Source organism: Drosophila sulfurigaster, chromosome 2R (genome assembly GCF_023558435.1).
Source record: "Drosophila sulfurigaster albostrigata strain 15112-1811.04 chromosome 2R, ASM2355843v2, whole genome shotgun sequence".
In the NCBI taxonomy this organism is placed as follows: Eukaryota; Metazoa; Arthropoda; class Insecta; order Diptera; family Drosophilidae; genus Drosophila; species Drosophila sulfurigaster.
In genome coordinates, this window is record NC_084882.1 from 27,919,364 (window position 1) to 27,947,330 (window position 27,967).

The window sequence follows — 27,967 nt, forward strand, 5'->3', positions numbered from 1 at the left end:
CGCACACACACACACACACGCACACACACACACACACGCACACATGCTAATACTTACATATATATGCACACACTTTTAGACTTATAAGCTCACACTGTGTTGTACTTATAGCAGAAAAGCAACAAAAAAAAAAGAAAAAAAGGTGAGGTTCGAGCTCTTTTACTTAACGCATTTTGGGCAGCAAACACATGAAAGTGTGTGTGTGTGTGAGTGTTGGAAAAAGGCTGCTGCCATCAAAATAATTACGATACAAGTCGACATGCATGTACATGTATTTGTAATGCTGTTGCCACTCTGAGTGCGTTTGTGTGTAGCAATGCGTGTGCACAACAACAAAAAGTCATTTAGTTAAAAACCTGACTTTTTATTTGCGCTGCGGGTAGCCCCCAAAGTTCAGGCAACTCCTCCTCCCTCGCCTCTCGCTCCCCCTCTCCTGTGGACGGGTTGTGAGTTGGTAAAGAGGGGTTGAAGCAAGGGGGGTTGGTGGCGGCGGGTTGTCGGGGCCAACCAGGCGTTGAACACTTCATCAACTCATCAGAGCGCGCCCTTTTTTGCATGTCCTTAACCGTTTAACCGTCGCCCGCCACGCTCATGAGCTGCCATTTGTTGTTGCCACTCTGTGGCTATGGCTTTTTTTTTATATATTCCTTTTTTATAAGTATGTATGTATGTATGTATATATGTATGTGGTGTATTTGTGCTCCTAGCGACTCAGACAGCGGCGCAAGCCAAACATAAAATACACAAAATTACTCTTATGAAAATTAATAAGTTAACTTTTTTCTCTCGCTTGCTGCGCTCAGGTTTTTCTCTAGAGCGTCGCGGTTAATATATAAGTCTCTAAGTAAGTCTCTATATCTCTGTGTATGTGTGTGTGTGTGACCTTTTTTTTTTGCTTCATTTGAACGCTTTTGCTTGGTGTAATAAAAGTAATTGAAATTAAAAGTAAAGAAACGTGTTGCGTTTGTGTGTATGTAAATGGCCCCAGCGTATATGTGTGTGTGTGTGTGTGTGCGAGTGTGTGTGCACTTCGTTTGCTTCTTCAAATTAATCCCTAAAGTAATTAGAAAAAAAGAGAGCGAGAGCGAAAAAAACGCAGACAGAAGCAAAGAAATTCCAAATGAGTTCGACTAGCAACCGAAGGGGGACGAAGGGCATCAAGAGGTCAGGGCAACGCGAAAAATGGGCTGGAAGGGGGTAATAAACGGAGTTTGGGGAGGGGGGCGTGGCAAAAGGTTCGTGCTAAATGCATATTTTGTACGCGGTTTCAAAAACTTAAGCACCCTGGCAACGATGGCAAAAAAGCAATGGAAGAACCTTCTTCTTCTTCTTCTTCTGTGGCGCCTTGAGTTGCGCCATATTAAATGTGATTTTAAGCAAAATGTGTCAAGACACAAAAAGAGGACGGACTAAGATATCGCAATAAGAAACCTGACACGCTTTCAAAGCTGACAGAAATAATTAAAATAGAAATACAAGCATAGATTAAATACGCTTCGCCTTTTGACTTACTTTCGTCGCACTTTTCGCAATTAGTAAATGCAAAAAAAATACACTTTTGAGGATGGTTAACGTTACGTGTTGGGTCAATACTAAAGCATGTGTGCGTGTGTGTGTGGCAAACAGCGATTCTTGTTTCCGGCTTATTTACCTTGGCCACAAAAGTCCGCTGTGTGAAAGTTGCAGCCTCACAATTTTCCCTTTCTGCTCATAACTTTGCTGCAGCCACAAAAAAAAACACAACGAAAATTACAAAGCGAGAAAATAAAACAAGAACACAAAAAAAATTATACATACTCTGTGTGTGTGTGTGTGTGTGTGTATGCACGACGGCAGAAAGTTATGACTGCCAGCGGAAGCGGAAACGTTTTGGCAGCGTGTGAAATGCGAAATGTGAAATGCCGAGCAGCCGAAAACTGCAAAACTGAAAATGTCGCGTTTGAAAAGTTATGACTGCCGTTAATTTTGCGCCCCCCTCTCTCTCTCTCTCTCTTCCTCTCTCTCTCTATCTACTCTTTGAAAGTTGAGATTGCAAGTTCTTGTTTTATTTGGTTCGTTTGCAATTTGCATGTCGCGTTTCAACGTTTTAATTCAATTTCCTTTTGGCCAGCATTACGTATACGCAATACTCAAGTCCTTAAGCCTGTCTACACATACACACGCACACACTCTGTTTTCAGTCCAGTTCGGTTCAGTTCAGTCCAGCTGCTGTCTAGTGTGACAAATAACCAAAGGTTTTCATGGCATTTGGCCGTGTTTATCTGCTGCATTAGAGACAACCAACCGACACAAGGGTCGCGCCACATAATGAAGGCATAGTTGCGCCCCCTTCCTTCTGCCTCTGCCACCTCCCGCATAGTCTGGCAGACAATGCAACTGGTCGAGATACGGAATGCCTCTACGGCTACTCTAATGCCAATGCTTATGTCTATGGGAATTTCGATGGGGCGCATATTCGCAAATTGACGGCCTCTTGTGCACCTTTGTTTTCTGCTGCGGGGAGCTTCGAGGTGGACTTTGGGAAGGGGAGTGGACGGGCGGTCTGTGTCAGTAGCCAACTTCCGCACAACATTTATCATATTTTGGTTCGGGGACCGTCGAGTCGCGCGTTCAGTTCAAAGTCCAACATTAAGTTCCAGGTATTTGCAACTTTTCGACAAAGGATTTTTGGCTGCAATCGCGACCATAAATTATCCGCTCACCACTGTGTCCCGTTGCGTTCGCAGTTAAGTTGCTGCTGTTGTTGTTATTGTTGCTCTTTCTGTGTTTACCGTGTCTACTTAGCGCATAATTAGCTGCATGAAGTTTGATAACGAATCCAGCGCAGAGGCGTCGCCCAAAAACCAAGGTAAAGTGTCCAAAGTGGCGCTTAAGCGAAAAATCCTCAAATGATGAATGTGGATATAATGAACCAGCCCCCCCAAAAATGCAAAACGAATTATCTATTAGATGGCGAGGCCAGCGCACAGTGCAAATAAATCTATTTCAAATCAATATTGAGTTTATCTTGTCTTGACTTTTGTGAACTTATGTTAAGCAATTGAATTAGGATCGAACACATTTATCTATCAAGTTCTGTTTCCTGTATTCATTCTTAAATAACGACACACTCGTAATAAATAAACACATTCGCATTTCGGGTCATTAGTTTGAAGTACGCAAAATTCATATCAGTTCCCGAAATTCAAACGATTTCCGAGTATCAGCGATGTCGCCGCCATTAAATGAAGGCAAACTTTTTAACAGTCTCTCTCTCTAATATCCATAACAAGCAAAATAAATCGAAAAGCATTGAGCAAATAAATAAAAGATCATTTAAGCAAATATAAGTCTAGATACAACGAAATCGAAAGCGATGTGGGGAAGGGAGAAGGGAAGAGAAGAAAGAAAGACATCGAAATGTGAAAAGGCAACCGACATCGTCAGCAATGAATGGCAAGGAATTTTTCTCTACGAGACTGAATGTAACTGCCCTCAAATACGTGTCTGCGGAGTGTGTAAAAGTATGAGTGTGAGTATGTGCGTGTGTGCTTTGTTTGCACTTGAAGGCATTAAAAAAGTTTTTCTTCTTGCTTTGAATAAACGTGAATGAAGTCGTGTGAAATCATTTGTAAACAAAGTATCAATACAATTGCAAATACACACATAGATGGAAAAAGACACGTAAGTAGATGTCGCATTAAATGGAGATAATCATAATCTGCCAGCCGAATAAACGCGCAATGAAATAGCAGCAGCAGCAGCAGCACCTGCGATGAGGCATAAGGCACAACACAAAATGGAATGCAATTGCAAAATGGTGAGGCAAATAAATAAAATGCATGTGACATTAATTTAAAACCCAAAGACCACACAGAATGCCAGCATATATGAAAGAGGCAGAGAGAGATATGGGGGGGAAAGAGTGAAAGATGTGCAGTGCGACACAAATATTGTAATCATAAATTTTCATAAACAATTTTGCTTGCTTTTGCAAGCAGAAAACATTTTGCTCGCCTTTTGTCTCCACCAGCGGACTAGATCCATGTCCGTTGTCGTTGCCGTTACCGTATCCGTATCCGGGTCCGGGTCCATGTCCGGGTGGTGACCACGACATTTATAATAATTAATTGTGCGCAAATATATGCCGCAAGTGGCCAAAAGGGAAAAAGAGAGAGAGAGAGAGAGAGAAAGAGAGAGAGCTCGCATGTTCCTCCTAATAAAAGCCTGCAGACTCTGAGTTATTTGTGTCGCCTCGCTCGCAACATGCTCTGCAATAGAATTTACAACACACAACCTAACTCACACACACACACACACACACACATATCTAGTAACGAGAAGGTGCGCGCCGGCGCTATAAAGTGAAACGGTCAGAAATTGTAGCATACTTTTGTGCGCAACGGAAGCTGCACAGCACTATCTTGGACGCCATCTTTCGTTGAGGCCTCGCGGGCGCGAGAGGAACGCAGAAGCCAACAAATTGCAACATTTATTCTGCAAGACGAATGGCCGCTTGACAATTTATATGTGTGGCCATAATTTTGGTCAGCCTGCCAACGGCGTACAGAGTTTCGCTTCTCTTTTTTTTTTTGGGAAGAGTAGAGAGTGGGGAGAGGAAGTGATGGCGTTGGTCGCACAGCGCATCTCATAATAGCCTAAAATTAAAAACAGTCATCGCCGCAAAAGATACAGAGACGAGAAGTTGGTGCAAAAAAAACAAAACCCAAAAGCAAGCCAAGCACGTAGTAGGCATTGCCTTCACGGTGAAACGTGTGAAATAAATTGCTAAATAAAACAAACGACCAGACAGACGATACACAGACACAGACACACACACACGGCGACAAATGAGTCAGCCACCGACAAAACGACAACAAAACGCATGTAGCAGACAGACAGAGAGAGAAAGAGAGCGAAAAAAAACGCAATTAAAAACGATAAAAATAAACGGAAGTGACTTTAATGGCAGGCAGCATTTAATGGTCGTTAAGCAAAGAGTGCGCCTTGCCTCAAAAGAAAATACAACTATAAATAGACAAAATGCTAAAGCTCAATCTGATCTGACCCTTAGAGCGCATTTAGACAATGCTAATATAAATATAAGTATCTATGGAGAGTTCTTGTAACTGTTGTTGTCTGTTTCAGCTGCGTGACAATATCTCACTTCCCATGCTTGTTTTCCGTTTAACTTTCCGTTCCATCAACGCTCTCTTTCTCTCTCTCTCTGTCTCTAATCGAATATTTGCATGCCAGTTGATTGATGCAATTTACAGGGTATGCGCACAGTTGATCACCGCTGTAATTGGGCAGCACGCTTACTTTGCTGGCAATTGTTTATGTGCCGCAACTCTCTATTTTATTATGCGTTTCTCTCTCTCTCTCTCTCTTTTCTCTCTATGGCCAATTTGGCAGTTCATTTTGAATTGTCAGCGAGCACGTTAGGCATCGTGGCTAAAAGGCTAAGTCGAAGTCCAAGTCGAAGTCGAAGTCGCAGTCGAAGGCTAAGCAGTTAAGCGGCTAAGCAGCCCAGCTGGATCCATTGGCTGTCCAATATTATCGCCACGGCGAGCACATTCCTCGACAATTAACACGCGAGCCACTTAAACAAACTGCGACAACAACGACGACGACGATGGCGATGGCGACGCTGTGTAAATGGTGACCACTTCGATATAACTGTTCGATAAGTGTGTCACTGTGTGTATGAGTGTGTGAGTGTGTGTGGGTGCGCGTGTATTTTGTTATTCTTGTTGCGCCGTTTGTCTGCCAACAATTTGATTTATTTAGTTTTTTTTGTGTTGTTGGGTTTTTTTTTGTTACCTTTCTTTTGCCTGTTAAGTCAACCCTGTAAACCTGAACACCTGTTGTCGTCCTTGCAGAGTCCTGCTTCCTGCAAACGACTTGCGTGTGCCGTTGACTTTACTTTCATATTTTTATACCCGCTACCCATAGGGTAGAAGGGTATTATAACTTTGTGCCGGCAGGAAATGTATGTAACAGGTAGAAGGAGGCATCTCCGACCCTATAAAGTATATATATTCTTGATCAGCGTCAACAGCCGAGTCGATATAGCCATGTCCGTCTGTCCGTCTGTCCGTCTGTCCGTCTGTCCGTCTGTGTGTCTGTCCGTCTGTCCGTCTGTCCGTCCGTCCGTATGAAACACTGGATCTCAGAGACTATAAGAGATAGAGCTATAATTTTTTTTCGACAGCATTTGTTATGTTTGCACGCAGATCAAGTTTGTTTCAAATTTTGCCACGCCCACTTCCGCCCCGCAAATCAAAAAAATCGAATAACAAGCGTAATTTTAAAGCTAGAGTCACGAATTTTGGTATATGCAATAATTACTGTAATAATTATGATTCCTGAAAATTTGGTTGCGATCAGATAAAAATTGTGGAAGTTATTAAAGAAATACTTTCGTATGGGCAAAAACTCCTACTTACTAGGGGTCTGAGTTGCTTTGGCCGACAATCTGGTACATTGTGCCGTCTATGGTATATTTTGAATGCGGTACTATATCGATATACCACATATACCATTTGGTATATTTTTTAGTATTTTTTTTAGTATTTTCGGTATATTTTGAAAATGATACCGCAATATTTTGCCTTTATTTAAAATGGGTAGCGGGTATCTCACAGTCGAGCACACTCGACTGTAACTTTCTTACTTGTTTTTTTTGGTGTTGTATTGTTTTGTGTTTTTGGCCAGCCAATTTAATTGCCCTTTGTTTTCGTCAGCTCCTTCGCGTCGTTTGTACGCAACATTTATTTACATTTTGTTAACATAAACAATGCGTTAAAGTTCGATGGTTTTGACCGAAACTGAAGGCAAGGCGTGGCATTAATGTGCGGAGGCGTATGGCGGGGTGGATAATTTTGATTGCCAGCACTTGTTTCGGTTCTTAGTTTGCGTGCGCGACTGTTAATAAGCTGTGCTCAGGCGCCGACTATTTCAACATTTCGCCCATGGAACTGGACAGGAAATTGGCCATTGTTGTACCTAATGCGTGTGCTTAAATGTGTATGTGCATATCTCTGTGTGTATGTGTATGGATGTGTGTGTATAATTAATGTGTAGCATGTAAATATTGACAAGTGGCAGGGCAGCCACGTCGATTCGCCGTAAGCAACACGGCGGCTCGTTTACTTCAGCTTCGGCGAAAAGTCAATTAAAATGAAAATTAATTTCCATTGGCCCAGAGGATATAACTTTAAAGGTGCGAATTCCAAGCAAAAAGGACTTTTGGTCCACTCGACCGTGCATCCGGCGCTCCGAAACAAAAGCAAAACCAAAAATAAAGACTGAGAGATACAAAAAAAAAAACAACAAAAGGCACAAAGCACAAATCGAGAACACGAAATATACAAAAGAAAATTTGAAATTCGAGTCAACTTTTTGCGGTGTGAAAGCATCTAGAAAATTGAGCAATTTCCTGCGCCTGCCAGATAGTCGCAACAACTGAATAATGCACATTGCTCGCCGCATTATCATTAAATATAATCTCCGACTGCTGTCCGAAAATATGCATTTTCTTTTGTGCACACCTTTTACCTTTCACCAACTAGAAATTTAAGCCTTAAATGGAAGTTCAAGAGTCAACTCGATTTCAATTGCTTTCTGATCTCTCTCTAACATTTTGGAAATACTAATCTAAATATTTGTGCATGTCAAAGCATTTGCGGTTTTGTTTGAGTTTGATTAGATATATTTTTGGTTTCTGTTTTCTAGTTGCATTTTTAATGAAGCAAATATCCATTTGATTGAGAGCGAGAAAGTATCTTAAGAAATCGAACAGAAGCTACTGTAAATTGAAAATATAACATTTTTATCATAGCTTAGAATACTCTTAATAGAACTACACTTTTGTGAATGTCAAGCTCTAATCTAACATTGAGAATATCTGAATTTTGTGAGTTGAAAATATTCGTATATGAAAAGTGCAAGCATAAAATCAATTTGAAAATTTTTTCAATACAACCAAATTGTTGTGTATTTTCAGCTTAATATATAACTTTGAATTGAAAATATTCGTAAATTTAAAGCCCAAGCAAGAGCAAGTATCCTAAGAAATCCAACGATAGCCAAAGAAAAATTTAATATACACAATTTTTATCATACTTTTGAAATCAAATTTCAATAAAACTTCAATTTTGTGTATGTCCAGCTAAAATCTGTAATTGATTATTCCTTTTTTTTTTGTAAGTTGTAGGTATTCGTATATGAAAAAAGCAAGCAAGAGTCAAAAATATCCTAAGAAATCAAAACAAAGCAAAAGAAAATTTAATACATAGAATTTGTATCATAGTTCAAAATATTCTTAATACAACTTAAATTTTTGTGTATTTTCAGCTCTAATTGCAATTGGGAAATGTGCGTATATGAAAAGCGCAAACGTCACTCTGTCGCCAGGCAGAAAGAACCGCAATAGCAACAGCAGCAAAAGGACAACGTCAAGCGACTCGAACTGTACTTGACAGAGTCCTTCTCGTTGTCCTGGTTGTCGTCAATAAGTCAAAAGTTGGAATTTCATTATGCCTAAAAGTAGGCAACGCATTTGGCACACAAACAGCCACGAAGACTGAGGCGAAGCGCGTCACGCAGCAGGACGAGAACTGAAACTACAAACCAAACGCTCTGTCATTGGCTGTTGTTATTCGAGCATCCAACCTCCCGCGTCCAGCCCCGCCCATTGCCCACTTTTTGAGCGACAGCAGCTCGACGAAAATTTGTCATTTTGCCAAATGTAACGCGGTGTGAGACAGACTTTGCGCCTTCCTTAACGGGGCAACGGGGCGACAATAACAACAGAAGCAAATAAAAAATTTAAATACTCGCTGTGAAGTAAATGAACTTGAATATGCAATGGAAATATTCGCGAGGAATGTCACAGATATTAGAAATATTTCATTAATAAATTGGAAAGCAAAAAAAAAGGCATAAAAAGTGGCTTATATGAACAGCGTGTATTTTTTCAAAACAGCGTTTAAATTCTGTAAGATTTTCTTTTGCACTGTAGCGTCTGCTAACAGAAAGTTTATTTCATGCTGTGAACACGAGTAGAAAATTAAATTCTTGTTTCGCACGTCATTTAAATTCGACATTGTCAGTCTTGTGGGTATGTGAGTGTGTGCAATGATATCAGCAACTGAGGCAAAGACAAAACAATTAATTAGATTTGCAGTCAGCAAACCAGCTATTGACTTGACTCGATACAATTCGCGGTTATTGCATTGCGCTTTCCATTTCCTATTGAGACAGCGACAAGGCCACGCTGAGAGCTAGAGATAAACAACATTTAAACTCCATAGAGAATTGCTAATAGCCTACTTGAAACTATTCTCTTTCTCTCATTCCCTTTCTGGTGACACGAACGAGGGCAATCGCTTGCCAGCGGAACTGTCAAGTATGCAACGCGTTTTACGCTAAATCGAAGTATTATTGTCGCAGTTGGCGACAGTCAAAGCAACAACAACAACAACAAATGGAATGAAAATGAAAATTATATGCGCTGCTTGTTGTTGTTGGTTGTTGGTTGTGTCTCTCTTGGAATTGGGTTTGGTCACTGGCAATGGAGTCGTAAAGTCGTAAAAATTATTTTGTGACAAATCGTCCGCGTACGTGAGCCTCATTTAAATGCGTATATCCCCGAAATGATATTAACAATTCAACGAGCAAATGCGTGGGCCAAAACGGGAGGGGGAGGGTGGAGAAGGAGGGGAAGGTTAACCCCCGGTATGCAGTGCGGGTTCAAAGGCCAAGCCCCAAGTCGTTGTAGTCGCTGAAAAGTGCGCATCAAACTATTTCAACTATTTGCCCACGCACATGTCCTGCTTTCCCCTCTCTCCCCTATGTTCTACTCCTGCCACTGCTGCTGTTGCTCTTCTCTTCCCTTCTCCTCCACTGTAGTTAAAGAATGCTAACAACAACGTGACATGGCTGGAAAGAAAGCAAGCGAACTCCACCACGACTCGGTGATGTAATATGCGACCAAGTATGACGAGCAGCAGCAACAGCAGCACGGACACCCGTTCACGCTCCCTCCTTCCTCAGACTTTGGACTTGCTTAGCATTAGCTAAGCTGTCGCCTGCATGCCGTTCTGCATGTGATATGAGCTCCAGCTCGAGTTGGAGCTCCTCGATATGGGGTGGCTTTAAACTGGAAATGCTGATACACTAAGCGCTAGATTGCGTGCCAGGGAAAATTGTGCGTGAAATGTAAAATTCACGAGTGTGTTCTGTGTGTTACTGCAAATGGGTGTGAGTCGATTCACTTTGCATTTGCATTGCGTGTCTGTGCATGTCTGTGGGCTCAGTTCAATTGCCATTCTAGCGCCTACTCATAACAGTTTCGCTGGCGCTCCTCTCTCTCCGTACTGTGTGCAATGCAGTCCAGGACAATGCACCCTTTTAAGCAAATTAAGCATAAGGACACAAAGTGGACGCCATTATGTCGCAGTGCGTCGCTCGTCGTTCGTCGCTGTCGCCGAGCCTCAATGAGAGACTGAGAATTCAAACATTTGCGACAGCGTTTTTCGCGTTTGCGACTTTCTAATTTATTTATCGTCCACTCAAAAATGCGCACACACACGCGCTAATAAACACGCATACACACACTCGCACTCACATGCAGCTCTAGTGAGTGGTTTATTTGTATTTGAAGTGCGTGTAAAAGTACTTTTGGTTTTTTATTGTTATTGCCACTTTTGTTGTGGACCCTGCTGGGCGTTATTGTTGCTGTTGTTGTTGTTGTTGCTGCTTTGGTTCTAGCACTCTCTTAGCCGCGTTGTAGTTTTAAGCGCAATGGTATATGGCTTCCGTTTATTTATGCTAAGTACATGCCCTAAATGCGAGTCGAGTTTCGCTTTAATTCATAATACTGAGAGAGAGTGAAAGAAAAGACAAATATGATTGAGGCTTCAATATTAATAATACAACTGGAGACGCCCTTAAATCTATTGATTATTTGTGTATTATAATTGATTAAACATTATCGCTACTTAGCAATCAATCGTCGTTATCGCAAATTATTACCTTTTTCACCCACTAAAGCGTTGCGCTGTCTTCTATCATATAAAAATAAAAATATACAACATTCTTTCGCTTTTCCACTTTGCTGCGAGCAATTGTCTCAATGCTCATTTAATTTCAGCAACACGAATCGTGTTTCTATGTCGTGGCAAGTGACTATTAGGTTTATGTTACTGCCAAACGATGCGTAACGGAAGTTTGTCATTTACTACAGTGTCTACCAACTGTCGACACACACACACATACACAAGGGAAGAAATATGAGCAGAACGCATTGATTAGCACATGCCATTTGCCTATGAAATGTGGAAAAATGGGAAAAGAAAAGCTGTCATAAATTGAATGTCATCAAAACGAAAAGTTGGGCGAATCAACAAAAGCATTTTACAGTCACTAAAAATGTATGTGCATGGTATTGAAAACGATGTCGCGACGTCATAAGCGAATTGCTCAATAAAAAGGGTTAAATAAATCGATGAGAAGTAGGCGTGGCCAGCATGTCGTATACGCAATTTAATAGCCACAAATAATCGTTGGGGGATGGAAGAAGAAGTCGCAAGGAAGGAGATGGGCATAAAAATGTAATAAAAGTACAATAATAATCGACACCTTCGCATAGGTGACAACATTTCAAATTGTCACCGAAACTGTCACGCTAATTGTTTTCCATGTAGGCATTTTGTTGATTGATTTTGAGGGGGGAATGCAAAATGTGTTCGTGTTTACATCGTAACTGGCAAAAAGGTGTCATGCAAAAGTTTGCTGACGAGCTCTGACTTTCTACGTAATTGATTAACTTTGATTTTGTTGCACTTTTAACATCTGATACTCGTAATCGCCTTTAGTCCGAGACATGTGTAAGCATCTGGTAAGCGCTTCAGTTCAACATTTTTGCAATTAATTTCTCAGCCACTAAGATGGAGGCCAATTGCAATGGGTATTTTGTCGAGTGGGCAACCCGAAAAGCATTTAACAATAAATAATTTATGGTTTTTTATGCTACTACATGCATGTAAAAAAATTATAAGGCTGCCTTTTAAGTTTGAGATATGAAAAGTGGAATGGAAATGCGAATGGGCAAAAGGCAAAACTTCTTAGCCAAAAGCATTTTATTAATGAATGTATTACTGAGTGCTTGTGTGATTCTGCATATGTATGTGTGCGTGTGTGTGTGTTTCTGTATTCAAGTTTGCCACTTGACTGCTCACACAGCCAAGAGCTTGGTCTTGAATGTGCTTACATATTCATAAATGCATAAATTGAAGGTAAATTCGCAAAGAAAACATTTCACATCACTTTACATTAAAACTTTGCGCTCCGCTCTCTCCTCTTCAGTTCTCTCTCTGTCTAAGCATGCTCGTTCTCTTTCACCTTTTGCAGGCTTGCCTGAGTATTTTCTTATGGCCACCTGCCGCACTCGTCTCCTCAAACCCATATCGCTTTCTCTCTCTCTCTCTCTCAATGTGCTCTATGTTGTTTGCTTTTAATTTTCGAATTTTTGAAATAATGCCTGCAGTTATTTGCTTAAGTGTGCGTATAAAAATCAAGTATACGTACTGATAACGTACCATTTTAGTCCATTGTATACCTTCTGCTTACACTTCCAATGTGTGTGTGTGTGTTGGCAAAAAGCTATCTCTATATATGAATTTCTAGCTATGCCAGCTTGCCAGTGGCGTAGTCAAAGTTCAATGTGTGGGCTGTTAATCACAAGTTTTGTTTTGCGTTAACCAAGCTGACGTTTAGTCTAAGCCCTTTTTTGTGCACTGATTTAAATGCTTAACTGACTGTGCATAGTCAGTGCATAGCTCTTGGGTAATTGATCCCAGTATTTGCACACAACAGCTGCCGTTGTTCCCAATTAAATCAAGCAATAAATGCACTGAAATAACTCAAATTGCATCAGCCCAAAAAAACGCAGTTAAAACAATTGAGCTGAAATTGAGCTGTTGCTGTTGTTGTTGCATGCCTGATAAAGTTTATTAAGTAAATTGCGGGATTTGCAACAAACTCTTAAATAGAGGAGAAACTTGACAATAAATAGTATTTTAAATAAAAGAAAAGCTAAATTCAAATTTCGTAATAATTAAAAAGTCATTCAATTGATTTCAATTTATATAGAGCGCAGTGAAAGCAACTTCTTGCTCCCTTTTCAACATGACAAACAAAATATCCATACATGCTCAGTAAGAATGGGAGAGAGCATGGGAGCTTGGCTAACTAATCTAATTAGGCAAACAGTAAGATATACTATGATAAAGAGCGTGGAAGAAAGCGAGAAAGCAATGTGCGTGTGTGCTTGTGGCTGCCATCGTAAAATTAGTTTTATGACAATGCATAAAAATGTTGCATGAAATTAATGAGCAAAAATTAGATACGAGCGTCTCCGAGAGCGTCGTCCACAGCGACAACCCCAACAATAACAACAATCACATTGGGGATAATGACAACAGCAACTCAAGCTCAAATATTCAATGACCACAATTGACATTTATGGCAAGGCGGAGAGTCGATGGCGTGCTTCTCTCCTATGGATAATCGAAATAAAATGCAATTAATTGAATTTATTGTTGCATTTGTTGCTGTTGTCACATTAAACGCGGCCGCGTCATTAATGTCACAAGGCAAATGGCACAACGAGCGACGCAACAGAGCCACTCAAATGTGATGCAGAGCAGTCTTGCTTTCTCTCTTTTTTTTTTGGGAGATATGCTCAATATGGGAACGTCTTTTAAACAGAAGAGTTGCTGAGAATTGGCAGAGTGTCAGACAGCAACTCTTTGCAATAGTGCCTGCCGGACAACGTTGCAATGACAAATTTATGAGCTTTAAAATACACATGTCCTATCATCATAAATCATCTGACAGCCAGAGAGCAACGTCGAGGCAAAAGGCAGCCGAGAGCGATCGGGAATGAGAATGAGATGAATGGTATTTTTGCCACGCAATTGCAGTTTTCAAATGTATATCAAATATTGCAACTGGCAACTGTTTGGCATTGCTTACAGCTGCCTTTTGGCTAATACATACACACACACATATCCATGAAGACAGACTGTCTGTATGTCTTAACAGCAGTGGCCGATTGGGATGCTCGGCGTGGACACAGCTGGAATATTTTGCATCGGCTTTTGCATTTTTATATTCGAGCTTTGCACTCATCCGGCTTGTCCACTTCCAAGTCTTCATTTCTCTCTGCCAGCATGACACATTGTCACCGGAAGTATCACACAAACACACATACACACACACATGTAGAGACAAACACACGCTCACGCAACTCTTTGTATGTTGTCTTGGCAACCGAACTGCAGCAGCGGCTTTTGGTTTTGACCAACTGCTGCTGTTTTCTAACTGCGGTGTACTGTGGATAAAATTTCACCCTTTTTTTTTTGGGTATAAAGTCACTTTTTAAACTGCAGAAACTTTGTGCATTTTTTTTGCCTAGTAAAATGTGTATTAAATACTCTTTAAATTTAAGTATAGTTTTAGAAAATTTCTTTATTATATATATTGAGAATGTGTCATTAATAGACAACTGTGTAAAAAATACTCTTTAAATTTGAAGATGTACTTGCTATATTTTTTTTTCTATTTGGTACTAACAAATAAGTACATATCACAATTAAAAAATTGAATAAATATAAAAATTCAATTTCAATAATTTTTGTTCTTTTTTTGCATTATACAAAGACTAATTTAAGCAGAATATAATGAAAACAAATATAGAAAATATAGTAAGAACTATTAAGCTGTATCACATTGATTCTCGACAAGAGCTTTTACCAACTTAGGCAATGCCATCAACTTATTTCATGGTATGTACTAAGCATTTTATATTATTTGTTAATATAGGAAGACTCGCTTCTATTGAAATTCCAGCAGACTTAACTCAGATTGCCTTAGCTGCTGTTTGTTGCTTCTTCCTTGTTGATGTTGTTTGTCTGAATGCTGAGAGAGCGTGGTGGAACATCCCAAAAAGATATACAACAATTGAAGCACAGATGATAACTTGAAGTCTATGCTGATTTCTACAATTTGACATCGTCAGCTGACAGCTGTCTTGCTCTCTTTTATTCCCACTCTCTGTTTATATTTCTCTGTAGCTCTATGTAACTTTTTGTCTCTCTGTCTTGCTGCTGGCTGTCTCGCAAAGTGTTAAACTTGAATTTGCGCTTATTTAGTGCTTCTTTGCGCTCAAAGTCATAAATTGTGTGGTCTTTGCTCGTTGACTTGTCTCGTTATTTTATTTTCTATCTTGTGCTGCCATTTGACGCTCATCCCTCGCTCGCTAGAAGTCCAAGTGCAATGCCCAAGGCTCCAGCCATGTGTGCCATCGGTTAAATCCAACAAATGACACAAAACTGCCAAACGAAATCACAATGAATGTCACTTGGGTTTCATCATTCGACCAAAAGTTGCCGCCTGTCTTTCAACCCGCCTCCACCACCATACTTGCCCCCGGTTCCCGTTCTCCTTCAAGCTTCGCCCTCTCGACCCGCTTCCCGCACACCTGCGGGCTAACGAATTTTGACATGTGCCATTATTAGTTCAGCACTCTGACATTTTTTTTTGTCTATCTATATGTGTGTAAGTGTGTGTGTGTGTGCTGTATCCAGAAACCTATTGGGGTTTTTTGGCATTGTTTTTGCAGCTGGCAATGCGTTCTAGAGTTTTATGACCATAAGAGTTTTACTTCTCAGATGGATGACAGCAATAAAAGCAGACACACACACACTCTCGCACACAACCTTGACGTTGCGTGGCCATTTTATCACACGAACACACATTGCTCATACGCAACGTTGGCCACAGGCTTGCTTTGCTTCCTTGCTTTGGCCTCGTTGGCTGCACTAATTAAACTTGTGCTCTGCCTGTTATTATGGCTGCATTGCATGGCATCGGTTAATGTGTGTTACACGGCATTGCCAGAGACAGGTCGCCCTGTCCATTGCCTCGCCCGCTTCTCATGTCCACCTGTTTTTATGTGCGCCTGTCGCATTGTCTTCCTTCGAGTCTGGCCCATATATACTATACGCTATACTATATAAAAAGAGCAACAACACAAAAAAGGTCTGCGGCGAACGCGTTAAGCATTTATGTGTGCGCATCTAATTAAAATAAGTTCGCATGGCAATGGCACTTCAAAGTCTAAATTGTCCTTATGGCTTATTTCGTTTCAACTGCGCTCAAGCACACGGTAAATGCCCCAAGGCGCTGCGCAACGGCCACCAGGTGGACTCTCTGTCACACTCCCCTCCCCTTTTACTTTTCTCCTCATACTGCAAAGCAAACAACATCAAGGGACAACATTAAAAGCGCGTGTAACGCAACGCAACGCAAAAGCAAACGGAACGCAGCGCAGCGCAGCGCAGTCGACGTCAGCTTCAACTATCTGCGCACAATGGCCGTGTCCTGCGAGCATGTCCTGTGCCTGCAACGCCCTTGCGTCTCGACCGACAGATATGTAATTATAATATTTTTTATTAGCTTATCTGATACGCCAACAACAAGGAAATAACATAAATTCACTTGCCGCTGCCGTTGTCGCTGTTGTTGTCGTTGCTGTTGTTGGTGCCTTTTGCCAGGTCCAGGCTCGGGTCCCTTTGATTCGCCTGGGTTCGGTCTATAAAAAAAGTGAGAGAGGCACCGAGCAGTGGTTGAATTTTTCTCAAATAATCACAGCGATAGATATAATGCTCTAAAATGAAATGATAAACAACAAAAAGTACAAATATATACAAATAATTAATAATAAATGATTAAAGTGATTATTTCTTGTGAAAATAACATTCATTCATATTTTACTTAATTAATTAAAATAACTTTTATAATGAATACAATAGGAATTTAGATTCTTTAATTTAATATATGTGACTCTAAGATTATATCAAGTAATTATTATATTTCCTTTTTTTATAATGTAATTCTTTTGACTCTAAATAAAATACAAATAAAAATTATATCACTCAAATTTATTCAAAATGCACAACTCATTTTATTGTGCTTATGCTCTATTACAAATTTTCTTAATGCAGAATACATAAATTGATTTATTGCCAGTAAATAATATTCTTAATAATGTCTGCAAAATTATTGAGCATATTATTTTACCTTAATTCAATTGCTCATAAATTGTGCAGCCCATATTAATTTCAAAGGTCAAAGTCGAGTCAGTTGCCAAAGTCAATGTACTTTTCTATATCTAGAGCCCAAAACATTGTTCACTTTAATGCACACACACCCCACACACACCGAGTGATGTTGTTGATTGTGTTGTTGCTGTTGCTGCTGCGGCGCATTGTTTATTATAAATTTTAATATATGTAGGTGCGTTGCAGGCGGCCAGGTAAAAGATACCATAACAACCACTATGCTCCGAACAACAACAACAGAAACTGAAACTGAAACAGCAACAGCAACTTTTTTGCTCAAAAAGCTGGCCCAAGGTAAAGAGACTTCCCCTCTTCCACTCCCTTTTGGCCTGGCTAACAGCTCCAGCCACAGTTTGATAATATAAATGGAAAAACGAAAGGTCGACATTTATTATGAGGCTTTATCAGCAGAGGACATTTGTTCTGTTTCGTGTTATGAACTGGGGATATTTGGCAAACGAGGAGAGGACCAACGACAGCCTGGACAGCTCCTGAGCGCTGAGAGCAAGTCATCCTCTGTGTTCTGTATTCTGTGTTTTGTGAAAATGGCTTGTTTCATTATGTCCCGTTGCGGTTGTGCTTGGACTTGAAGCACGGGCCGAAAGAGCGCGTGTTGTCCTTGGGGTGGCATCTGTATCAGTTAGTGGACATAAGCGTCCGGTAATATGCCATTTGGTAATACGACTCCACGTGGCCGCGATTTGCCAACAACAAGAACAACAACAACGAGAACATCAATAAAGAATGCTTATAAAAAAAAGAAGGAAAACCAATATTATTGGCCTTAGGCCGACCACGCACTTCTTTTATGATTGATGGCAACTATTTTCGGTCAATTGACTTAAATGCGACTAACTAATTAGTTGCTTTAGGTATTTGCACAGCTGAAATATTCAAATGCTTGACAAAGTCCACAATGTTCAATGGCATTTCCATTGTTGCCGCTGTCATGAGCAATTTCCTTTTAGCCAATTCCCTATACCGAACCGAAACGCAACCTAATGCCAGCGTCTGGTCTTATCTGCAGCACAGCGTGTGGTCCTTAGACAGGACTCCACTCGACTCGACTCGACGAGGCATGCTGCTGTGTGCGAAGAAAAAAGAATCTTCAGTGCTTTGCTATTTGCGCATTTCCGGTTTCCGTTGCAGTTGCACGTACTGCATGCAACTCCCAAACGTTCTTTATATGCAGCAAATATCCTGTTATGCGCCCCATGCTCCTCGCTGCTCCTTTCCTCCATCGTTCGTTCGAACGCTGCTGTTGTTGTTGTTGGTTCTAGGCGATGGCTCTATGCATGGGAATTATTAACTAAACAGGCAGCGGCACCAAGCAGCAAGCAGCAAGGACACTGCACCGTTAAGGTAATGCACGTTATGGCGTCTGCATGTCACTATGCAGGATCCAAAACTGAGAACGACACCGACATCGAAATGGATATAGCAGACAGAGACAGAGAGAGAGAGAGAGGCAGACACGCTGTCTGTTGATGGCGTCCATAAACTCTGACAATATATTATGATGTGTGCATTGCTTAAAGCCGAGCTGAGTAGCTGAAGAGCTGAAGCTTGCGCCCTAAGGATTCCATACAATGACGAGGAAAAAGACGTTGGCGACCTTTGCCAGCGGCAGCAGCATAAGCCCATCATAATATTTTATGTGCTTGCATACATTTGTGTTCCGCCTGAGTAGAAAGAAGTTTTTTTTCTTTATTTAGAATCGATGCGCATAATTATAGAAAAAGAACAAACGTATAACTGCAAAATGTAAAGAAAATGTTTGCAAGGATTTTCCCTTAAAGTTTGCATCACGCAAATAAAACAAAGCCAATGGAAATGCTGTAGACGCTCACGATTACAAGACAACGAGAATAAGAGAGTTTGGTGAAATCAAAGTCAAATGTAAGTAAATAAAACATATTGTTTCTTATATAGGAAGACATTTTGCAAAATTGCCACGATTTGCAATGCAAATCAAACATATCGCCATTATTTCACCCACACACACACACACGCACATGAAAATGTGGAAATGAAAGTGAAACCTCGACGCATATGTTGTTTCAAAAAGCTCACGACCATCTGTCTGCTTGTTGTACGCGCTCTGTGCTCTGCTTGAAATCATTGCGATAATAACACACACACACACACATATACAAGAAACACAGGAGTGTATGTGTGTGTGTGTGTTCTTAACCTGCGGGAAAAATGAAAAACAACTACAGTAAAACGACAGCAGTCGCGGCGCAAAAACAAGACTAAAATAAAATCACAAAAAAAAAAACGAGAAACGCGAAAAAAAAAATTGGCAAAAAATATGTTTAAAACATTTTCCTCCACTTTGCATTTTTGCGTTCTCCCGTGTTTTGCCGGCAGTCATCCGTCGTCTCTCTCTCCCTCTCTCTCGCTCTCTTCTTGCCTCCGGCGAACCATTTTTGCCTTAACTGTGCGTGTTTTCATTTTGTCGTCGTCTTCCTTTTCGGTTTTTTTTTCTTTTTTTGTAAATTTTTGATTTGTTATTGTTGCACGTGTTGTCTTTTGCCTTTGTTATGACAATTTATGCTTGGCGGGCAACTGAGCCGCCGAACGGGCTCAACGGTCAGGAGGGTGGTGCGATATAGCATATGATACAGTTACATATCTGTGTGTGTGTGTATTGGTGTATATGATGTGGAAGTATGCGTGTGTTATGTTCAATTGTTGTTGCTTATTCAGCTGCTGCGGCGAAATGGTTGCAAGGAGTTCAGCTAAAGTACAGCCAAGTGTTTGTAGGGAAACATCAGTATAATAAAGAGCCAATATATCTGAAATGGCTAGCGAACTGCGATGAAATAAAGAGCAGCGGATAAAAGTACAAAAACCAGCTGGTTAGATTTGAAAAGTATTCAAATCTAAGCTATGCTTGCTGGTGTTGATTACAATATCAAAACTTACCTTTGTTGCAGTCTTATAATTTCACAACTCTCTGAAAAGATTCTTTTTTATATTCATTGTCAGTTTATAACTCTCTAAAAACATTTCAAAGCAATTCTATTCTAATACAATGAAAATACATTTAATAATTCTGAATTCTCTGAAAATATTTCAATCATTTAGAAATCCCTGAAAATATTTCCAAGCAATTCTATCTTATTCCAACTAAAATGCAATTAGTATAGTTATTCTGAATATGTTTCAAATATTTGCCATCCTCTCTCTCATGCAATGTCAGCCTATTCTAAATAATATGCATTTAGAAATTTATTTAATAATTCTCTGAAAATATTTCTAAGCAATCCCATCTTATTTAAGCCAAAATGCGTTCTTACAAAATTCTCTAAAAATATTTTAAAACCTATTCAATACAAAATGCATTTGAAATTAGTCAGTTTGTAACTCTCAGAAAACATATTCAAGCAATCCCCAAATCAAATGCATTCAGTATAGTCCTTTCATATTTCTTTATAAATAATTCACAGCTATCAAATTCCTTTCCCAAATAAAATACATTCCAAGTTATTTATTTTTACAAAATTTTTTTGCTTGTTTTATTTGTTTTCCTTCAATATATTTATGTATACATAATATAAGTTTTTGTTTTTTGTTTTTTTTTTTTGGTTTTCGTTTTTTTATCCGTTAATTTTTACCTTTATGTTTCCTTTTCTGTTTATTTGTATTTATATATTTATTATATTTACGTTTTACTTATGTTCATCATTTATATGTTGCAATTGTTGTTCATTTGTTCTCGTTTCATTTTGCTTTGTTCTATTTAGCTTTGTATAAGTATTTTCATAATTCATCGCGCTGGAAACTCTTCTCCTGCTCGCTTACTCATCTCATCTATTTTTTTTATTTTTGTATTTTTTTGTTCGATTATCTCTAGGTTCTGTGCTGGCCTTGTTCATAACTATATATTCGAACCTCTCATATTTAGTAGCCTGCACAAATATTTTATAATTTTTGTATTTTTTATACGTTTTTTTGTCATCTTTTTGTTTTTTTGTATATAATTTTGTATAATATTTTTGCTTGCTTTTTGCTTTGTTTTGGGTTTCTGTTTTTTGTTGTTGTTTTTTTTTTGGCGCGTTTGGTATACAAAACACGCGACCAAATTCTGTGTGTTTTTTTTTTGTCATTTTTTTGTATTTCGTTTTTTAACTATAAATATTTTCTTTTTGTTTCCTTTTGCTGGGTTTTTGCCATGCTTAATTTGATTAACCTTTTAATATTCGTTATGTTGTTTCACATGTGATTTCATTTGTGATCGTGTATATGTGTGTGTGTAGTTGTGTGAGTATGCCATATCGTATATATATAATGTATATATATATTTTTTTTCTTTTTTAAAACATCGCTTATGCCTGTGATTTCTGTTTTCATGTTTCTATATTTGCCTGATATTTCGACTCTGTTTTTTTCGTGTATCTTTGTGTGACTTTGTTGTCATTTATGTGTGTGTATGGGTGTGCATGTGTGTGTGTGCGTTCTCTAGTCCTTCTTTTTGCTAAACACACACTTAAACATTCTTAAATTTCTACAAAATATTTGCAATACTGCAGTCGATATCTATACTTTGTTTATTTTATTTGCTATTCACTTAACATATTTTATGTGTTTATACAGATACGCATATAGTATATATATATATATTTATATATTCTACACATATTCATACGCTTTTTAGTCGATATCTATATACTAACTCATGTATGTGTATCTGTCTGTGTATATGTGTTTGTGTGTGTGTGAGTTTGCACAGTTCATAGCTGCGTCTTCAGTTTGATGCCATTCAAACCTTTGTTTGTTTGTTTTCATTTGCTGTGTAACTGTCTTTTGTTTGTTTTGTTGTGTGTTTAGTTTTATTAGCAGCTTTTGGTTGTTTGCTCATCGTTTTGATTTCTTCTACAATCTTATTATGATTTTTAAATGCATAAAATGCTTATGCCCATCCGGATTATTGCACAAAAAAATATTCTGGATCGCACGAATACGAGTACTTCGAGTGCCATTTTGGATTTTTGATTTACTTCTTTACGTTTTTACTTTTTACCATATTTTATATATAGGGGGACCTCTAGCTTTACTTACTTACGTTGCTATTACATTTAGTTTGCTAGTTTTAACTTTAAATATTTTGCTTGCTTGTTTTATATAAATAATGTATCCCATATGTTTTTTTTTGTTTTGTTTTCCTTTGTTTTGTTTGTATATCTAAGCACACAAGACACGACAACTAATGATGAATTCTCTTCTGACTGTCAAGTGGCTCCATTTCTGTTGTTGTTGTTGTTTGGTTGTTAAACAATGAAATCAGAATTATAGAATTTTTTTTGTATGTCGATTGTTAATTACGTAACATTCATTCACTTGTATTGTTAGATAACAAATAAACGGCCTGACTTTTCATTTTTGTTATTTTCCTTTTGGTATTGTTTTGTTGGTTTATGTAAATATATGTTGTGTGTATATTTATGTACGTTGTTATTTATATATATTTATTATTTATACTCGTATTGTATTGTTGCTTAAATAATACTTTTATTTGATTGATTTGAAGTTTTGTTTCGCTTTTGTTGTTTGTATGTTAATTTCATTTGATTTTCAATTTCATTTAATTTATGCTACATGCCCTAATTACGTTTTACAATCTTTCTCCTTCATCTCGTGCTGTTTGTTTGTGTGTGTGTGAGTGTGTATGTATGTGTGATGAGTGTAGTTTTTTCTCATAAAATTTTGCTAACTGCTCCAGTTTCAGCGAATCTCAATAATTACACCCCAAATTGACTAATTTGTAATTGCAGCTTCTAATTATCAACTACAATTGTGTTTTTCTTCTTCTTTGTTTTATAATTCATTTCAAATTCCTCGTCAACACACGATCCAATTCAAATGAGTTCAAATTATATATCGAATATAGGATAGTTTAGTTAGTTTTAGTTTATTTTAGTTATAGATAGTATCAACAAATGATGAGCTTATAAAACATTTCAATTGAGCTATGATTCTATTTTCTTTTCTGCACTGTTCTGTACTTTTCTTAACTTGTTTTTTACTGTTTTGTTCTGCGAGAATGTAACATAATAATGATGAGCCTACGAAATCATAATGATGGATTACTGGAGTACTTCGTAATACAATAAACCCCATTTACCTGTTCTGACTTCAGTTATCTTCTGTATAGACGCCTATAAATATGTTCTATGCTCTTCAGTTACTCGTACTGTATATATATAAATATCTTGTATATATGTATGTAGACGTATATAAATGTCTTAGCACATTCATTAGTTGCACAACATTAATACTTTTTTTTTCGTTTTTTTCTCTTTTTTCTTCATATATATATATGTGTATATATATATTTATTACTTTTACTATATCTTAATATTTTAGAGTATTTTTTTATTTTGGTTTTTGTTTACTCGATTAAGTTTCCAACTTGTTTGGTTAGCTTCATCTATATGGAAACTATTTCGTTTAACTCTTTACTGATATGTTGCGCAAACATTAACAAACAAACCAATAATATTTTGTGTATAATTTATAATTTTTCTGAGTATTATTCATGTTGTTGTTTTTTCCACTTGTTCCTTATCTTTTGTTTTATTTAATATATAAAGTTTGCTTTTGTTTTATAAATGTGCTGTATTTTTCTTATAGCCAAATTTCATTAACTCTTTTTCTCATGGATTGGTCAACAAAGTTTTAAATTTTTATCTGCCTAAGTATTTTTTTTGTTTTTTGTTTATGTAACAAAAAATTGTTTAGTTTTTTTTTTTGGTTTTGCTTGTGCATTTTCATTTTTGACTAGTTTTCCTTAATTTTCGTTTTTTTATAAACAAAATAACAAACAGAAAAACTGCAATAATCGCATCAGCTTCAATCTCTCTAAATCGATCCAAGGTTTTGCTCTGTTTTTTTTTTCTTTTCTTTAAAATCACATCTACATCTAAGTCGTTTGCTGTCTCTTCTCTTATCTTTTTTTTTTTTTTTTTGGTTTTTGGTTTAAACATGCAATGCCTCTCATATAGTCCAACTACGTGTTAGTTTCTAGTGCTAAAAACATCTTAAGTTTACATTACAACTCGCTAGTTACTTACAGCTACACATCTATGTCATATGTATGCCTGTCTGTCTGTCTGTTCTGTCTTTGTGTCTTCCATGGGGACAACTTGGTGCACAACTTTAGTTAGTTATGCATTCCCCCAATGGAAATTGCATTGCACATCCCGCCCATTCATATATAAAAATTCAACTATTCTCTGTGTCCATAAAAATGTTGTTAACAATATAAAAATCACAAAATAAAATGGTCAAAAGTAAAATCATAAAAATACAGATAAAACGCGCCATATGCAAATCATGAAACTTTCCTCTCTTCTCCTCTTCCCTTGCTGTTGTCCCATCAAACACAAATGTCCAAAGTGAAATGATATCAAGTTTAATTGCTCGATACGTACATCATCTACATAAACCATACAACATGCGAGCTATTACATGTTATTTGCCTGTTTTTTTATCATTTTAATTGGTTTTCATTTTGAACATTTTTTGTTGCTGTTGTTGTTGTTGTTCTTGTTGTAATTTGTCAACCAAGACATACTCCTACATATTCATGAATATATATATGTATGTATGCCACATATATTGCATGTATAAACACATATCTATATAAATATTATATACTATGTGCCGCAGCTATATTTGATTGCTCGTTTTTGTGTGTGTATGTGTGTCTGTATATATATTTATATGTTTTGCTGATATATACACACACACACACATATGTATGCTATGTTTATGTATGTATATGTATGTCTGTCTAGTTCTAAAATATGTATAGCTATATGTATTGATGTATGTATGTTATATAAGCATGTTCTTTCTGTTTTGAATACCAACTACATAAACCATTAAACATATATATATGTTAGGTATATCTAATTCACTTTCTAGTTCTGTTTTGTATGCCTGTGTGTTTGTGTGTGTGTCTCTCTATTCCTTTCAGCTGGTGAAGCCTATTTAAGCCATGCTAGATCGCACTCTATAACCTTTTTATTCTCTATATTCACATTTATATATACTCTATATGCATATGATTGAGTGTGTTGGGTATTTGTCTGGCATGTTTATGGTATTTTGTGGTATTTTTCTGGTATATTTCTTTGTATTTTCCGAATCAGTGTTTATGGAGTGCTCTCTGTTCTTGTTAAAATTATATATCTTTGGATTTCCATTTCGATTACACGATTAAACTGGTATTTATGTGTGTGTGTGTTTATGATTATGGCTAATATCATATAATATCATTCGATGGCATATTTTGATTGTTATATTTATTAGTATATATATAATATCTATACACACGAGTATATATCTGTATGTACGTACGTTATGTGTGTGTGTAATTGGGCATTTATTCTCACTAGTGTTAGCTAAACTCTGTTCCACAAACCTTTTACAATTTAGCAATTTGTGTAGAGTCTACAATTGACAACGAGGTAGACTGAAACTGAAAGACTCTGCAAGGACAATAGGTGCTATTTTTTGTATTTTGAAGTTTTAGCAAATCGTCAGATCGAAAAGACTTGTGGAACACACATATTTCCTTGCATTAAATCGGCATTGTTTTTGTCTGTTTTATATTTGTTTTCTAACACAATAAATTTGCAGCTAACCATTCATCTTCTGGCAACTGAAATAAAAACATATACAAAATACGTTTTATACGTTTTAGACAGGTAGAAAAATATTCAAAAATGAGAATTTTTTTTTTTAATATTTATGTGGAAATTTTTTTGTAATGTTGCTTTGTACAGAGGATTTAATTGAATTTCATTGGAAATTGAATTTGTAAAAGAATGAAATCATAAGCATAATCGAAAATAATTGCAAAACTAAGAAGAATAACAAATATTATATTATATATCAAGTGTGTCAAGTTTGGATCTTGCTGCTATTATTATTACAAAGCCTGTGAGACAGATTAAAAACTAAAGCTTGATGCCATTCGAGTATCGAGTATCGGTTTCGATTAACGGTTATCGGTTATCGATTATATAGGAGTTTGAGTTAAGCTTTTTTTTGTGGCTGGATTGCATTGGACTTTGAATTTTTGCTTGTTTCTTATTTCAGTTGTAAACATTTTCTTATACTTTGTTTTTGTTTTTTTTTTCTTCTCAGATACTATTAGCTGCGAGTGCTATTGTTGCTATTTGTGTGTGTGTGTCTATGTGTGGTGTGTGTGAGTGTGTGTGTAGACGTTTGTAGGAACATGTCTTTCAATTACTGAGCAATCACAAAATAAAGTACTTTGAGTATTTGTAACATTTAGTTGCGTTTTAGTTATAGGAAAATGATAGCAGGAAATGTCGAGTACACCATATGGCTTGGCAGTTGTATGTGTGAGTGTGTCGTTGTGTGTGTGTATGTGTGAGGGTCTTCAGACGTGGCGGCGTCGTCGTCAACTAGATCTACGATAGTAATAGGCACTAGTGCTAGGTGTATATTATCATTGTGATGTACTTGCTCTAAGCGTTTATCAAAAGCTGCGCATAAAAGTAGGCAATGCTAAATTATATGCTACAAAAGTGTGTGTGTGTGTGTGTGGGTGTGTGTCTGACTTTATGTGTATTTGCGTTTTTGTCAAGGGGACTCCTGGGAACGTCTGCGTTTTGCGTCAATGTCTGCGTCAGTCATACACACACATACACACACAAACAAATTTATAGCATATGTGTGTCCGTGTGTGTATAAATAAGTGCGAATGTGTGCGTGTCTTTAACTGTGAGTGTGCACGCGCGTAATTAATTTTAACGCATTTTTAATTATGTTTATTTTAATTTAATTCCACGTTAAAACATACACATGTACACCGAGGTTACTGTCTGCATCTGTCTCTGTGTGTGTTGATATATAAATGAATGTGTGTGTGTGTGAGTGTTCTATAGCCTCTGTTCTGCACAATAAACGCACAGAATACAGCATACTTAATTTATGGCTTTCACTTTTTTTTCTTTTTTTTTTTTGTATACCAAATTACTTTTTATTTAAGTACGCAATTCTTGTTTGTCATTTTTTGTGTTTTTCTTTGTTTTCATTGAAATTTTTTTTTCTCATTCAATTCTTCAATTAATTATAATTCTATTTATACGCAGCATGCTTAACACATTTATATAAAGCATAAATTTACACGAATTTATGCATATGTTTGCGAGTCTGATTGTGAATGTGGGGACGTGTTTTTGTGTGTGTGTGTGTGTGTGTGTGTGTGACTTTTGTGTGTGATATAAGCAACTAGGATACCAAATGTATTTAATATTTTATTTATATTCTTTGTTCTTTAGTTTTTTTTTTTTTGTATTTAACTTTTTGTTTTGTCATATTTTTTTCACATTTGCGGCTTATTCAAAAGGGGCCGCTTACAACTGTTTATGCACTAATTAATCATAAACAATTGCAACAATATGTGTTTTGTGTGTGGTGTGTGCTGTGGTTATTCTATGTTTTTTTGGCATTTGTTTTTTTGTTGTTTTTTTGCTTTTTTTTTGCATTTGGGTGCAGCACTCAACATTCTCGTCGAAACTTCGCATCGAACTTCTCGTCAATTTGCAAATGTTTTTGTTTTTTTATCGGCGCTTCGCATTTATTTACAGCTGACTTTTGGGTTTTGTTTCTGTTTCAGAACTTCTGCTGTACTTAAAAATTTCGATTGATTTCTTTGTATATTTATAGGTATTTGTTTTTGCTTGTTTACTGTGCCTGCAAAAGTAAAGGATAAACCTTAAAAAATAATATGGGTGTTAGTAAAAATTGGA

General features: G+C 37.5%; 1 protein-coding gene across 5 annotated transcripts in view; it reads right to left on the bottom strand.

The window, feature by feature from the left end:
- Window positions 1-20,738: 20,738 nt before the first annotated feature.
- Window positions 20,739-27,967, bottom strand: part of LOC133836011 (cytotoxic granule associated RNA binding protein TIA1) — a 77,084-nt gene continuing 69,855 nt past the window's right edge. For 2 of the 5 annotated variants that reach the window (XM_062266262.1, XM_062266266.1), the window contains exon 9: window positions 20,739-25,845. In XM_062266262.1, coding sequence (XP_062122246.1) covers window positions 25,804-25,845 — 42 coding nt within the window. In that variant the 3' untranslated portion in view covers window positions 20,739-25,803. Of the gene's footprint in view, window positions 27,933-27,967 lie in introns of all 5 variants that reach the window. The other 3 variants (XM_062266263.1, XM_062266267.1, XM_062266265.1) reach the window with 2 other exon arrangements.